This window comes from Doryrhamphus excisus, chromosome 14 (genome assembly GCF_030265055.1).
Source record: "Doryrhamphus excisus isolate RoL2022-K1 chromosome 14, RoL_Dexc_1.0, whole genome shotgun sequence".
In the NCBI taxonomy this organism is placed as follows: Eukaryota; Metazoa; Chordata; class Actinopteri; order Syngnathiformes; family Syngnathidae; genus Doryrhamphus; species Doryrhamphus excisus.
The window spans coordinates 14,411,567-14,426,092 of NC_080479.1; the positions used below are offsets into that span (position 1 = coordinate 14,411,567).

Sequence of the window (14,526 nt, forward strand, 5' to 3'; positions counted from 1 at the left end):
CAGAGCCAGAAGCGACAGTATCAGTAGTTCAGGTCAGCCAGCCCAGTCAGCAGCACTCGGCGCTGTCTTTTATTCCTTTTTCTTAAATTAGCCACTTTAAGCTTCGCGATACCGCCCCCAATTTCAGCGTCGGTACGGAGCCGCCAGGCCGGGACAGAGACGGAGAGAGAGGCCTCGGCAATGGAAGCGCTCGGACCCGGTAAGGAAGCAGACAAATGAGAGGGGGGATCTGAGAGAGCGTGAGCCGCGCATGCGACTCGTGTGCTCAGGTGTGCCACTTCACTGGGGGCCGCGGCTGCAGTGAGGCCTCGACGGGTATGACGACCAAACACACCGAGGCCCACCCCATGTGTCTCGTAGCGTGACAATATTATTATATTATATTTACGTCGAATCTGCGTGGATTGTGTGTGTGCCTTGTGTGTTATGCGGGTACGTCCGTGTGCTTTTATTTATGTGAGGCACGCACGGCTCGTCGTGTCGGAGCTGGTATTGTGTGAGTGGGGATTTAACTAGGACCTTCCTTTCTCCCTCCCTCCCTTCCTTCCTCCCTTCCTTCCGCGTCGTAGTGTGTTTACGTTGTTAATACACCGCACGTTTTTTCTATTTCAGTCAAAACGACGACATTTTAGCGTGGTGACACTCCGGAATCGTGTCGATATTTTTGCGAACTGTGCCACATGTTTACACACCCAAACGCTTTCGTTTTGAACGATCGCCATCAGGGGACGGTGCGTCTCCGTCCAGGATTGCTGATACAGAGAAGAAAAATGAATGCCAGAACGGAGATCTGAAAGTGACTTCGTAGTGATTCATCATCGTTTGTGTTATTGCGACTCTGCTTGGCCAGCAGCCATGCGCATGTGAGGACACAGCGGGGAATGGATGGATGGATGGATGGCGCTTTTTAGCCATCACGGTGGCAGGCATGTTCGGTATTACTCATCTGCTATATGATAACAAAGCCACTTCCCGGCAGTGCAGTCATATTAGGGAAGCTTACACCCACAAAATTACGGTTTTTACACAAACAAACACCATTCCTTTTCTTGATTTTATAATAATTAGATGCTTTGAATAAGCTTTATCACAATTTTCTACAAAAAACACCACGTTTACAGGCACTAAAAGGAAAAACATATCAGAAATATTGCCTGAATTGGGTAAGTGGATCATATTCCGAGGAATGATATCAACACTCGTAGACTGTGCGATTGTAAACCAGATCCCTCTTGCATGTATACACTTTGATTGATCGATCGGGCTTTCTCGGCATGTGCCAGACTCGCCAACATTAAATTCACAGGAGAAGATGACAAACCAGAGGTTGTTTACTTCAGGGCCGTTCAAACGTTTTCCACAGAAGACCGCTCACAGAAAAAAATGAAGGATGCGAGAGACATAGGGGCCACTTTGACACATTCTGCGCATGAAAGATGCTAAACCCAAGCTAGTGTAAGTCAAAATATGCTAAGCTAATGGCACAAAACAACATTGTCGTGTTGTGTTCAAGGTGACAAAGTAAATTAGTGTAATATATAATAATAAACATAGACAGGCGGTGATTTCCAGTTGTTTTTAATGCTAACATGATGCTATCTAGCGTGTGTGTGATTAAAAATACAAAACACAGTAGTGTAGTGTATTGATAAGTATGGAAACACTAGTCTGAATAGGACATCTCTATTCTAAGACAATGATAATAGGTCTTGGATGACAAAATAAATGTAAAATTATTCACATTTGAGAGGCTGAAATGTGATATTTACCGTTTTTCTTCTAGAGATGCAGTGCTGTACCTTGTTTACTACTGTAAATACCCAGTGTGTTGTGCACTACTGACAGAAATAATATGGTTCAGGTTTAACACTGGTATAGCAGTGGGACATTTTACATTAATACATAAATTATATTTTTTTGTAGCAAATATTTGCACTGCTCTTGTATTGGATCTCAGTGGGGTTTTGCAAATGTGACTTGTAGATAAAGTGTGTGGTTATGTAGTTGGTGTCAGGAAGTGACACTGACGCAAGCTTGCAAGAGTGGGTTCGTCCTGCACTTTCACTATCTGGGATTTCACCAGTTACTGGAAAACACTAATGGTTATTTTCATAGTACTTCTGCGAACTGAGGGCTAAATTAAGAAAAATAATAATTCAGGTCAAACTATTTAACCCACATTTTTTTTCCACGGTTGCAGTGTAAAAATTACACAGAGGAATGAAAGAATGCAGGAAATAATCCAATAAATCAATCATAACACACATATTACACTTAAAAAAAACTATATACCGATTATTTACAATTGTGTCACCAGTGGTTATGAGTGAACACACAAAGCCTCAATGCAAACAGCCGAAGCGTTTCAACAGTCCAGTGCAGTTCCTTAATCCAAGTATTTACAGGTGTGGGCGTCCGTACACTGGCCGCTCAGTCTGTGAGTCATCAGGCCCAGCCATCATCCTTATGCTCGGTACATCCCAACTACCCTACCGTGTTATAACACTGTAGTTACCAGGGACATTTGACATGATTAGACTTTTTACCGCGACAATAAGGAAATCGCTGTAAAGTGGCCATTAGAAGATTCCACCATGTCACCTTGTTACCTAGCTCTCCCTGTTCCGCCTACTCACCCCATAATGGAAACACACACCAGATTACGGCTTGCTGGAAACGTGACTTTTGTGTGTGTTGATCTTGACTACATAGACATCAGGAAGACTTTCCCTTTCTCAGAGAAGCATTTTTTTATTTTATGGTAATGCATGGACCCATACATTCTAAGTGTAGCAGTGGGACAGCAATACAATAGGTGCAACAAAGCTTCTTTTTTTTTTTTTAAAGGATAATGATAATCCCAAAATAGTGATAAATAGTGACTTTTTACTACAAATCTGTAGTATTTGTAGTAAAAAGTCACTAGTGACTATAGTGACTTTTTACTACAAATCTGTAGTATTTGTAGTAAAAAAGTCACTAGTGACTATAGTGACTTTTTACTACAAATCTGTAGTATTTGTAGTAAAAAAGTCACTAGTGACTATAGTGACTTTTTACTACAAATCTGTAGTATTTGTAGTAAAAAAGTCACTATTTATCACAATAGCACTGAGTGACTGTTCCAAATTATTCGTCATTGTTGAATATTTAGTGGCGGCACGGCGGTCTAGTGGTTAGCGCGCAGACCTCACAGCTAGGAGACCAGGGTTCAATTCCACCCTCGGCCATCTCTGCATGTTCTCCCTGTGCATGCGTGGGTTTTCTCCGGGTACTCCGGTTTCCTCCAACATTTCCAAAAACATGCTAGGTTAATTGGCGACTCTAAATTGTCCATAGGTATGAATGTGAGTGTGAATGGTTGTTTGTCTATATGTGCCCTGTGATTGGCTGGCGACCAGTCCAGGGTGTACCCCGCCTCTCGCCCGAAGACAGCTGGGATAGGCTCCAGCACCCCCGCGACCCTCGTGAGGAAAAAGCGGTAGAAAATGAATGAATGAATGAAATGACCGCAGTACTTTACAGGACAGGGCATTCTAGCCACTTAGTGGCACTATGTGAAATTTTTCCCTTTTTAAGGGAAACATAAGTGGCACTGATCAAACGGCAGTTAATTGAGGCATGGCGTCTATTAGAGCCGAGAGATATATGATTAATTGTGAAGAACATTTACACTGAGATCCTGATATTGATAGAGAGAAGCATACAGTAAGCGGTGACCACAAAGGTATTAATACTGCATGCAAGGGTTCCTGTATACACAGCTGGCATGCAATGCTCAAAGTCATAATACCCTGTACATTTACAGTGCAACCTATCCTATACCCCGGTTTTGGTTTTTGATGCAAATTGTGGTTTTTGTATGGCCAAACATTGCACCTGACAGACTAGTCCCGTGTGCCCGCGTATCGTTCTGTGGAAGCATCTAGGTGTTAGTGGCTGAGTCTACTGTTAAGAATGCACAGTGGTTCTATTAGAGCCGGGTAACTATAGACCAGAGGTCTCAAACTCAATTTACTTAGGGGCCACTGGAGCTCGGGTCTGGGTGAGACTGGGCCGCAACAGGTTTTCCAAAAAAAAAAACAAAAAAAAACAAAAAAAACAAACGCATTTATTAAAAACAAAAACATTTAAAAAAACTTCGCTTTGGTTCCAATTTTTTACAAGACAAGCTCTGATAAAACATTCCACTGTTCTCAAATATCTTACTTTTTATTTTTCTACACAAACTAAGATGAAAAATAAATAAATCAAGAATAAAGAAAATCAGTCAATCAGAAATGAATATAATAATAATAATAATAAAACGGCAAATAATAAAAATTTAAGAAACCACATATAGTTGGTGGGTAGACAAATTATTTTTTTCAGATTAAATTTAACAAAGCATTATTAGAGCCCTGGAGACATGACAAAACACCACTATAGTCACAATTATACGCAAACTAGAGAGCTAGCGACCTAAACGGTAGCCTTCAGTTATTTCCTTTAAACTTAAATTGCCAAAAACTTACCACTTCCACACGGATAGGGAGGATAACTATTACGTTATTTAACCTTTAACATGAACATTAATCAAACGTAATAATTTTTTCTGGGTACATGATACCATACAGCATCCATATCAAACTTGCGCCGGCCGCACTAACATTAAACTTTCATATCAAGGCGGGGGCCTCAAACTAGTGAGACCCCTGCTATAGACGGATTCCAGCTAGGGAAACTTTTAATAATCTTTATTATGTATGCATGCACACAGAACGATGAATACCTCGGTATCTGTCTTCTTTCTCCCTTCTCTGTAGCACAGATGCGTTCAATTGCACTGTATATTTGAAAAAATAAATGAATCCAGAATTTTGATAAAGAGGGTAAGAAATAACTATTGAATTCAAGACACAAGTACCAAAATGGCGTCTTTGTTCCAAATAGAATAGCGACATAAAGGTTCCTAGTTAATGTAGATTGCGGGGGGGGGGGGGGACATAACAGAAAGCGAGCCGCGCCACTGTGTGTCATGATGATTGTACCTGCTGCTGAAGTTTCCAATAAAGTTCAAATAAGTAAAGGTAAGTTAGTAATAGACTAGGACTGAGGTAGTACTTAATTGACATTAATTGACCCTTGCATTACACGCAGACAGGAAGGATTACTCACAAGTTGACATTCACACAAAGCTAACAATAGGAAGGCAGCAATCAAACTACTGCTACTACGATGGAGGAGTGGTAATAGAGAGAAAAGGGGTGGGGGGGGGGGGGGGGCATTTGGGGCCCACGCTTGATAGGGGCATGCAGGCAAATGTGTTTTTGGAGAAGCAATGGGGGCCCCCGATTGTCTGTGCTTTTCGCGCCTCACTTGCTAACTGGAGCGTGTGGCTGCATGGAGTTCAGCAGGACCCCCACGGTCCTTTTTTTCGCTGTCAGTTGACAAAAGCATCCAGCAGTCTCCCCAACATCCTTCAATACCACCTACGCTGATGACGACGGTGCGTGTGTATGCGTAGCCAATGACTAATCCTATACAAAGCAGACAGGTACAATTTTTTAGACAGGACTACCAATGAAAATTCCATCATCCTGACTGATTTTAATGTAAATAAGTATTGATTAGAGATAAATTAGTCGGTATCTGGAGGAGGTAGCTCTAATTTAGATGACTGCAGCATCCATTTATATGAAAAATTAGCTTTCACCCTACCCTAATTCTGCACTGGAATAAAACAAAGATCGGGGGCATGTTGTTGAAGATCACACAATATAGGGCAGCATCTTTTTTTTTTTTTTTTGGCACAGTGCCGGCATAATGATGTAACGAGGGGGGTCCTACTAAAAGCAGTATTCCCCAATCCCTGCAAAAGGATGACTCCGTGCTTCAAAAACTGCAAACTATGCATCAGTACAGCCTTATTAAGAAAATATGTATAGGTGACTAATTATTGTATACATAGTGAAATGAGAGGTCTTGCACTATAGGTACCAAGTGTAACGGTAATCCCAGGCACGGCGCGGCACCCCCTCCATATGGCCCTGCTGCTGTCTGTCTGTCTGAGAGGAGCTTGGGCTTTGTCTCAATGTTTGGGGTGGACGCCCTTCTATGTCTGGGGTGGAGCTGGGGGTGGGAAGGATAATTGGGGGGTCATTGTTTATTCAGCCTTTGGTTGACCCATGTGGGTCAGGGGCCAAAGTTGTGGATCAATCAGGGTGTGTGTTTCGGTTCATTCATTCATGCAGGTGACACTGATGAAACTGTCAACATGCCTGACATTGAACCTCAGATAAATGTGACTATTTGTGTGCATCCTTTGATAATGCCTGTGATAATCCATTCACTTTCTTACATTGTGATGTGTCAACATATCATTGAGACAATGAGACAATTCTATTGTCCCAATAGTAGTCAATATTCAACTAAGTGGGAATTGATTACACTTTTCCTCCTACTCTTTCCAGGCCCTCCTGCCCCTACGTCTCTGTTCCAGCCTCCGCGGCGTCCCGGCCTTGGCACGGTGGGGAAACCCATCCGGCTCCTTGCCAACCACTTCCAAGTGCAGATTCCCAAGATTGATGTCTATCACTATGATATCGACATCAAGCCTGAGAAACGGCCGCGGAGGGTCAACAGGTACATCTCCCCCAAACTCGTCGCATTTAATGATCTAATGCAGGGGGTCTCAAACTCAGTTTACTTGGGGGGCTACTGGAGCTAGGGTCTGGGTGAGACTGGGCCGCATCAGGTTTTCAAAAAAAAAAAAAACGCATTTATTAAAAACAAAAAAAATTAAAAAAACTTTGCTTTGGTTCCAATTTTCTACAAGAAAAGCTCTGATAAAACATTCCACTGTTCTCAAATATCTTACTTTTTATTTTTCTACACAAAATAAGATGAAAAATAAAACAAATCAAGAATAAAGAAAATAAATCAATCAGTAATAAATAAATAAATATAATAATAATAAAACGGCAAATAATAAAAACTTAAGAAACCACATATAGTTGGTGGGTAGACAAATTATTTTTTTCAGATTAAAATGAACAAAGCATTATTAGAGCACTGTAGACATGACAAAACACGACTATAGTCACATTTATACTCTTTTTATTTACAAGATATTGCGCAACTGCAGGGTCCTGAGACACATGCTAACTCGCTAAACTAGAGAGCTAGCGACCTAAACGGTAGCCTTCAAGTTATTTCCTTTAAACTTAAATAGCCAAAAACGTACCACTTCCACACGGATAGGGAGGATAACTATTACGTTATTTAACCTTTAACATGATCATTAATCAAACGTAATGATTTTTTCCGGGTACATGATACCATACAACATCCGTATGAAACTTGTGCGGGCCGCACTAACATTAAACTTTCATATCAAGGCGGGGGGCCTCAAACTAGTGTCCTGCGGGCCACATTTGGCCCACGGGCCGCGTGTTTGAGACCCCTGATCTAATGTTTGTTTATTTCCCGGTCTTCCAGAGAGGTGGTGGACACCATGGTGCGGCACTTCAAGATGCAGATCTTTGGAGACCGACAGCCTGGTTATGATGGGAAGAGGAACATGTACACAGCACATCCACTGCCGATAGGGAGAGACAGGGTTTGTATCATCTTACCTATTAGCAATGATGCACAGTTAATTCATAGGTGTGTGTTCTACTGAATGACCTTCTTGTTTGTCAATTCATTCAAAAAAATCTTTCGCTGTCTGTGCCCTTTTGGTATTTATTACCTGTCTCGCCACAACAACCACTCAATTTCCCTCTACTATCTTTCCCATTCATCCTCGCTTCTTCTCTATGATTTGCTAGGTGGATCTGGAGGTGACTCTACCTGGCGAAGGGAAAGATCAGACGTTCAAGGTGTCTTTGCAGTGGGTGTCGGTTGTCAGTCTTCAGATGCTGCTGGAAGCCTTGTCCGGTCACCTGAATGAGGTCCCGGAGGACTCCGTTCAGGCTCTGGATGTCATCACACGCCATCTTCCTTCCATGAGGTCTTTTATTGACTTAATTCTCTGCACCCTCCCTGCGAACAGTTCATTCAAGATGATTCCTGTGTGAGATTTCGTTTGTTTTTACCTACACAGATATACTCCAGTGGGGCGTTCGTTCTTCTCCCCTCCTGAGGGCTATTACCATCCCCTGGGCGGAGGCAGGGAGGTGTGGTTCGGTTTCCATCAGTCCGTCCGTCCCGCCATGTGGAACATGATGCTCAACATCGATGGTAAGGCGGCGCTGCAGCTCCTTGTGGGCGACAGCACGGTAAAAAGTATTACTACAGTAATAGTACTTTGTTGTCTCACTTAAAGATGTTATAATATTCCATTCAGTTATAACAGTATAATTCCTTTATGCATACTCGAAGTACTATTTGTACTTTTTGTTTAAATAGACTACAAGCTGTGCTGAATTTTTTTTCCCTGCCAGTTCCAGAGGAGCCATTGCCCGGCATGTGATAATTCATGCATGAAATTGTTCTGCTCATAGTTATTAATTAATGGGGGGCCGATGAATACTGTGCTATCTCTCTTCCCTCCCTCCCTCCCTCCCTCTTTCCCGAACATAGTATCGGCCACTGCTTTCTACCGTGCTCAGCCTGTGATCGAGTTCATGTGCGAGGTGTTAGATATACAGAACATCAATGAACAGACCAAACCTTTGACTGATTCGCAGCGGGTCAAATTCACCAAGGAAATAAGAGGTGGGTGACATTATAAGTGTGACACTGGTTTCAACTGGCCAGATCTGACATTTTTGTGAATATTGAATCCTGCGTCATTCTGTAACTCTCTTGTTTCGTCTGTGTTTTGACAGGCTTGAAAGTGGAGGTGACACACTGTGGTCAAATGAAGAGGAAGTATCGGGTGTGCAATGTCACTCGCCGACCAGCCAGCCACCAAACGTACGTGCACGCGTATCTTCCATCACTCCGTTGACATTTCATACTTTGGGAATATTACACCCAAAAGTTAATCCGCATTGTGGGGTTTGTTCCCAGGTTCCCCTTACAGCTCGAGAACGGCCAGGCCATGGAGTGCACCGTGGCTCAGTATTTTAAGCAGAAGTACAATCTGCAGCTCAAGTATCCACATTTACCCTGTTTACAAGTAGGACAGGAACAGAAGCACACTTATTTGCCATTGGAGGTGAGAAAAAAAACATGTCTGCTCTTAAACATCCTGAAGTCAATTCAGTATAGTTTTTGAGTGACAGCCTTATTACCCCTCACTTCCTTAGGTCTGTAACATAGTCGCAGGCCAACGCTGTATCAAAAAACTGACTGACAACCAGACATCCACCATGATCAAGGCGACAGCTCGCTCTGCCCCCGATCGACAAGAAGAGATCAGCAGACTGGTGAGTGAAGATCTTGGTGGAGGCCACTTTGTCAAGTGCTTTATGGGCTAGAATTTCTTCCAAATTGATGTAATTACTCGCTCTCTTTGTCTTCTGTTCGCCTTATCTGTTTTCTGGGTACAGAAACAGGTCAAATTTAGCACTTGAGATGTCAACATGGTCCAAAAATTGAATTTCTTTCATGCTTGGCCCTGAATGGGCTTTTTAGTGAGGTTATCTTAAGTCTTAAGAGCATGATTATGACTACCAAACATGAAAAAAAATCAGTAATTGTAATTTTTTTTTTGATGGAAGATGTGCTCAAACCTTTTGAAATTGCATAATAGCCCAGGACTGTAATGTTAGCACTGTTGCTCACAGACAAAAACATGGAATCCTACACACAGTTGCTGATATCTGCTGGAGAAGAGCACACACCGTAAAGAGTGTCAGCATTGAGAACAGTCCCTTTTTTAAAATATAAGATCTGTGGGAGGGCGGCACGGCGGTCTAGTGGTTAGCGCGCATACCTCACAGCTAGGATACCAGGGTTCAATTCCACCCTCGGCCATCTCTGTGTGGAGTTTGCATGTTCTCCCCGTGCATCCGTGGGTTTTCTTCGGGTACTCCGGTTTCCTCCCACATTCCAAAAAACATGCTAGGTTAATTGGCCACTCCAAATTGTCCATAGGTATGAATGTGAGTGTGAATGGTTGTTTGTCTATATGTGCCCTGTGATTGGCTGGCGACCAGTCCAGGGTGTACCCCGCATCTCGCCCAAAGACAGCTGGGATAGGCTCCAGCAACCCCCCGTGACCCTCGTGAGGAAAAGCGGTAGAAAATGAATGAATGCTTGGGAGTGACCGTGATGGATAGGATCAGGAACAAGTACATCAGAGGGACATTACATGTTAGAGGCCTTGGAGATAAAATCAGAGAGAGTTCAATTCCACCCTCGGCCATTTCTGTGTGGAGTTTTTATGTTCTCCCCGTGCATGCATGGGTTTTCCCCGGGTACTCCGGTTTCCTCCCACATTCCAAAAAACATGCTAGGTTAATTGGCTACTCCAAATTGTCCATAGGTATGAATGTGAGTGTGAATGGTTGTTTGTCTATATGTGCCCTGTGATTGGCTGGCGACCAGTCCAGGTTGTACCCCGCCTCTCGCCCAAAGACAGCTGGGATAGGCTCCAGCACCCCCGCAACCCTTGTGAGGAAAAAGCGGTAGAAAATGAATGAATGAATGAAGATCTGTGGGAAGTTTTTTTTGGGTCACCTGTCATTGAGGAATGATGGTGGGTCCCGCAGACAAACCAGTTGAGAATCACTGAATTAGAGCATACCTGGTGGGATACATTGTTCTCATCTTGATAGCCCGTTTCTCTTCTTATGTTGTTGTAATCTTCTCTCCAGGTCAAAAGCAACAGCATGGTCGGGGGCCCGGACCCGTATCTGAAAGAATTTGGCATTGTGGTTCACAATGACATGACCGAGGTTACAGGGCGAGTGCTCCCAGCGCCCATGCTGCAGTATGGGGGCCGGGTGAGTACAGACACAGGGAGGGACTGTGGCAGGGTGAGTACCGGGCAGGGGTTGCACTCTGGGGTCACCGGCACAGGGTGGGGTGGGGGGGTCATCAGACTGAATGTTGAACCACGGGGCTTTTCTCTTCCAGGTTTACAGGGGGGTAGTCTTATCAAGTCATGCATTGCATTAATGGTTGCATTGGCACTCGTTATTGTTAATGAATTAAACAACAGCATGCCAACAATTTCTAACTAGCACTGCTCTTTATATTAACTAGACCTGTACGACCTGGAACTAGCCCCAAGTGGAAATCCTGTGGTGCAACTCAGCAGTCTCAGTGTGCAGTCATTGTTAATACTCCCCTTTCTTTGTTGACACAGCATTTGTGTACATACAATTCTAACACAGTGTAGATATACAGTACGCTACATATTTGGAGAAGGAGGGAGAGACAGATGAATGTCTAATCACAGAAGACTGCTGATTCGCCCACTGAATCTCAATTCAGCCATTTGGAAAATTGGAGGATTGATTGCTAAAAAACTGCTGTAAATGTTTTTGTGCTGACCCATGTGGAAAATTGTATGACTGGGTCATTTGCATCCGCTGTAGCCTGGATCCATATTTTAAAAGACACCATTATTCTCACTCTGTTTTCTGGTTGGAGAGGCTGAATAGGGGTTCAAGGATCGTGAATGTGTTGCCACTGGGATGTCGACAAGACTTGTAGTCGAGTGTCTAGCCGTAAAAAAATTTTTTCAAGTCAATGGAGTAGCAACTTTGGCTTTCTGACAGGAAACACAACACCCATGCACTTGTGCTTGACACATGAAGAAATCCTTATCTGTTTGTATTAGTGTTTTTTTTGACAAATTTCCCATTTTAGTTTCTGCACTCCACGTGCAGTTCTTCACATTTGTTTGATTGCCGTCAAAGCTCAGCGCAGCTCAATAAAACAGTTGGCCATTTGCCGCCTGGGACAGCAAGTCTAATCGGCTTCCAGTGAAATACCTTTAAATGTAGACTGTTTAAAGCCTTTCCCATTGCTCTCCTCACTCTGAATTAATGAATTAATGAAATACATGCGGCTTCATTGTAAAAGTGCATGTGAATGTTGGCTCATATGCCGTCTTGGAGCACACAACAATGCTCAGGCGTGGATGGGAAAGGTTTTTTTTTTGTGTGTAACATGCTCTGTGATTTACATTACCGACTTAATCCTTGACTGAAATCCCCTGTGTGTGCCATTAAGTTTAAATCAGCCAATTACAATCTATCCATTACACATAATTTGCTACCACATGACCCAATTATTTGCTTAGGAGACTAGTATGCTGCTAATAGTCTTTGGTAAAGCTTGTTAATTGAATAAAAAAGCTTCTCTTTTGGATTTCTATGTAAAAGCCACACTTGATTTAGGAGCGCTGAATTTTTCAGCACTGAAGTTTTCTTGAACTGTATGTCAGGGGAGTCCAAACTGCAGAAAAAATAGATTTTGGGGGGCCACTTTGATACATTTTGTGCATTAAAAATGCTCAAACCAATCTGAAGTTGGTCAATATAGTAACTCAAGCCTTGTTTACAATTGCACGCATTTTATCTTCGCAGTGTTGCGCAATTTTACGTACCAATGAAGCTGTGGCGACAATGCATACCCATGCAGGAACAATGCGTGTCACTGCGCCAGACGTAAACACTACTTGACAAGGTGTAAATAAGTTGTGCAGGAGTGTGGTCATTTCATGCCAATTTGCCACGGCAAATTGTGGGACAATGCGGTGGCAAATTGCGTGCAAAGGCTTAAGCTATCTGAACAAAACTGGCATCTTACTTTTTGTGTTATGGTTACAAAGCAAATCAATATATTTTCTAATAATATGTCTATAATTACATCATTGTATTTTTTACAACATGCTGTAGGCCAATTTAAAAAAAATAAAAATATGGCCCCTCGGCTGCACTTTGGACACCCAGATGCATGCCCTGATTCTTAGTGTGCCGAGCAACCTTGTTTGAATTTGCTGACTTCCCATTTCTGTGCACAAAAATAAAATAATGTGCAGTGGATCCCCGCATGTCAATCAAAAAATATTCATAATTGTGGGAAGACCCGCCAATTTGTGCTTTTTCAATCCGAAGCTATTTAGATTAATTCAACTGAATTTTGTAATAATTTATAAATGCGATAATCAAGCATAAAATGTCAGCATAATAGATATTTACATAATAATACAGAATTCAGTACATGTTGTGAGTACTTTTGGCTGTTTATTATTTTTATTATCTCACAAGAGGCACAATAATAATGACGGTAGTCATTATCATGAACGTCATAACACAGACTACTGCGGTGGCCAAACTCCAGCTACAGCAGACATATATCGAAAGTTTTAATTATGCCTTAAATGATTTAGTTTCTCTGATTATAGCTAATATATTGTGACACATGAGTGTAAAGGTGACTTTAGGGATGTTATTTTATATAACGAGGGCTCTGATAAATGTAAATGTAGTATTTAGAAAGTCACAAATGTATTAATATTGAATCCTACTTTGCGCAAATTCACTCACTGCGGTCAGGTCTGGAATTTATACTCGCTGACTGTAACAAAAGGTGTGACAATTACTTCTACAACCACAAGAGGGCGCTCTCGGCTTGTGACAGTGATTGTGGAATGAAACCGTAGGGAGTTTAACGTTCTGTTCTTAGTATTGAAATGTCTAAATAACATAATAATGACAATGTGCATTTTTTGACTAGTGCCACTACTGCAGATTGATGTATAGTCTGGATCAGGGGTCAGCAACCCGCGGCTCCAGAGCCGCATGTGGCTCTCCAGCCTCTTTGTTGCGGCTCCCTTTGCAATGCTTGAATATTTTTTAGCACCCGTGTGGTGAAAATGCACGTCTTTGTTATGAGTTTACAAAAATCCAACTTTGTGTGAGACCATGAATGCATCCTGACTGAGTTCTGACTGGTGACTGAATGAGCAGACAGGATGCTATCCAGTTCTCTCTGACAGGTTAACATGAAGGGAAATGAGTAATACTTTGAGTTATTTGAGTTATTAATTATTATTAATGAGTTATTTGACGATTCTAAAAAATAAATTAGAGCTCATTTAAAAACAAAAGTTTATCTCCAGTACTAGCAAGAGTACTCCAACTCGTCTTTTTTTTCCCCTCCAATGTTGTTTTAAACATACAACGTTTTGCGGCTCCAGGCTATTTTTCTTTAGTGGGCAAGTGGGTGAAATGGCTCTTTTCATAGTAAAGGTTGCCGACCCCTGGTCTGGATAATACAGTACTCGCGTTTATCCATTTGCCAGTAGTCTTGGAACAGCGGGGATCTACTGCATCCGTAATTCTGCGAACAGTCAAGGTCACGATTTGCCGAACTGTAAAAATGTAACATGTGTACATATTGTTGCCATTTATGATTAAGTGTAGACATCTTGTGTACTGTATTGGCTCCTCTAGCCGGGGGGGTTGACTAAGAGTGTAGGGACTCTCTCCGCAGAATAAAACTGTGGCCACGCCCAATCAGGGCGTGTGGGACATGAGAGGCAAGCAGTTCTATGCCGGAATTGAGATCAAGGTCTGGGCTGTGGCCTGCTTCGCTCCACAAAAGCAGTGCAGAGAGGATCTGCTCAAGTGAGTTGGA

General features: G+C 42.4%; 1 protein-coding gene across 3 annotated transcripts in view; it reads left to right on the forward strand.

Annotated features, from left to right (window-relative positions):
* The window catches only part of ago4 (argonaute RISC component 4), a 22,341-nt gene continuing 7,815 nt past the window's right edge, over positions 1-14,526 (forward strand). The window contains exons 1-11 of one of the 3 annotated variants that reach the window (XM_058046507.1): positions 1-199; positions 6,453-6,624; positions 7,480-7,600; positions 7,812-7,993; positions 8,087-8,223; positions 8,566-8,700; positions 8,814-8,901; positions 8,998-9,145; positions 9,237-9,356; positions 10,749-10,910; positions 14,383-14,516. In XM_058046507.1, coding sequence (XP_057902490.1) covers positions 181-199; positions 6,453-6,624; positions 7,480-7,600; positions 7,812-7,993; positions 8,087-8,223; positions 8,566-8,700; positions 8,814-8,901; positions 8,998-9,145; positions 9,237-9,356; positions 10,749-10,910; positions 14,383-14,516 — 1,418 coding nt within the window. In that variant the 5' untranslated portion in view covers positions 1-180. Of the gene's footprint in view, positions 200-6,452; positions 6,625-7,479; positions 7,601-7,811; positions 7,994-8,086; positions 8,224-8,565; positions 8,701-8,813; positions 8,902-8,997; positions 9,146-9,236; positions 9,357-10,748; positions 10,911-14,367; positions 14,517-14,526 lie in introns of all 3 variants that reach the window. The other 2 variants (XM_058046508.1, XM_058046509.1) reach the window with 2 other exon arrangements.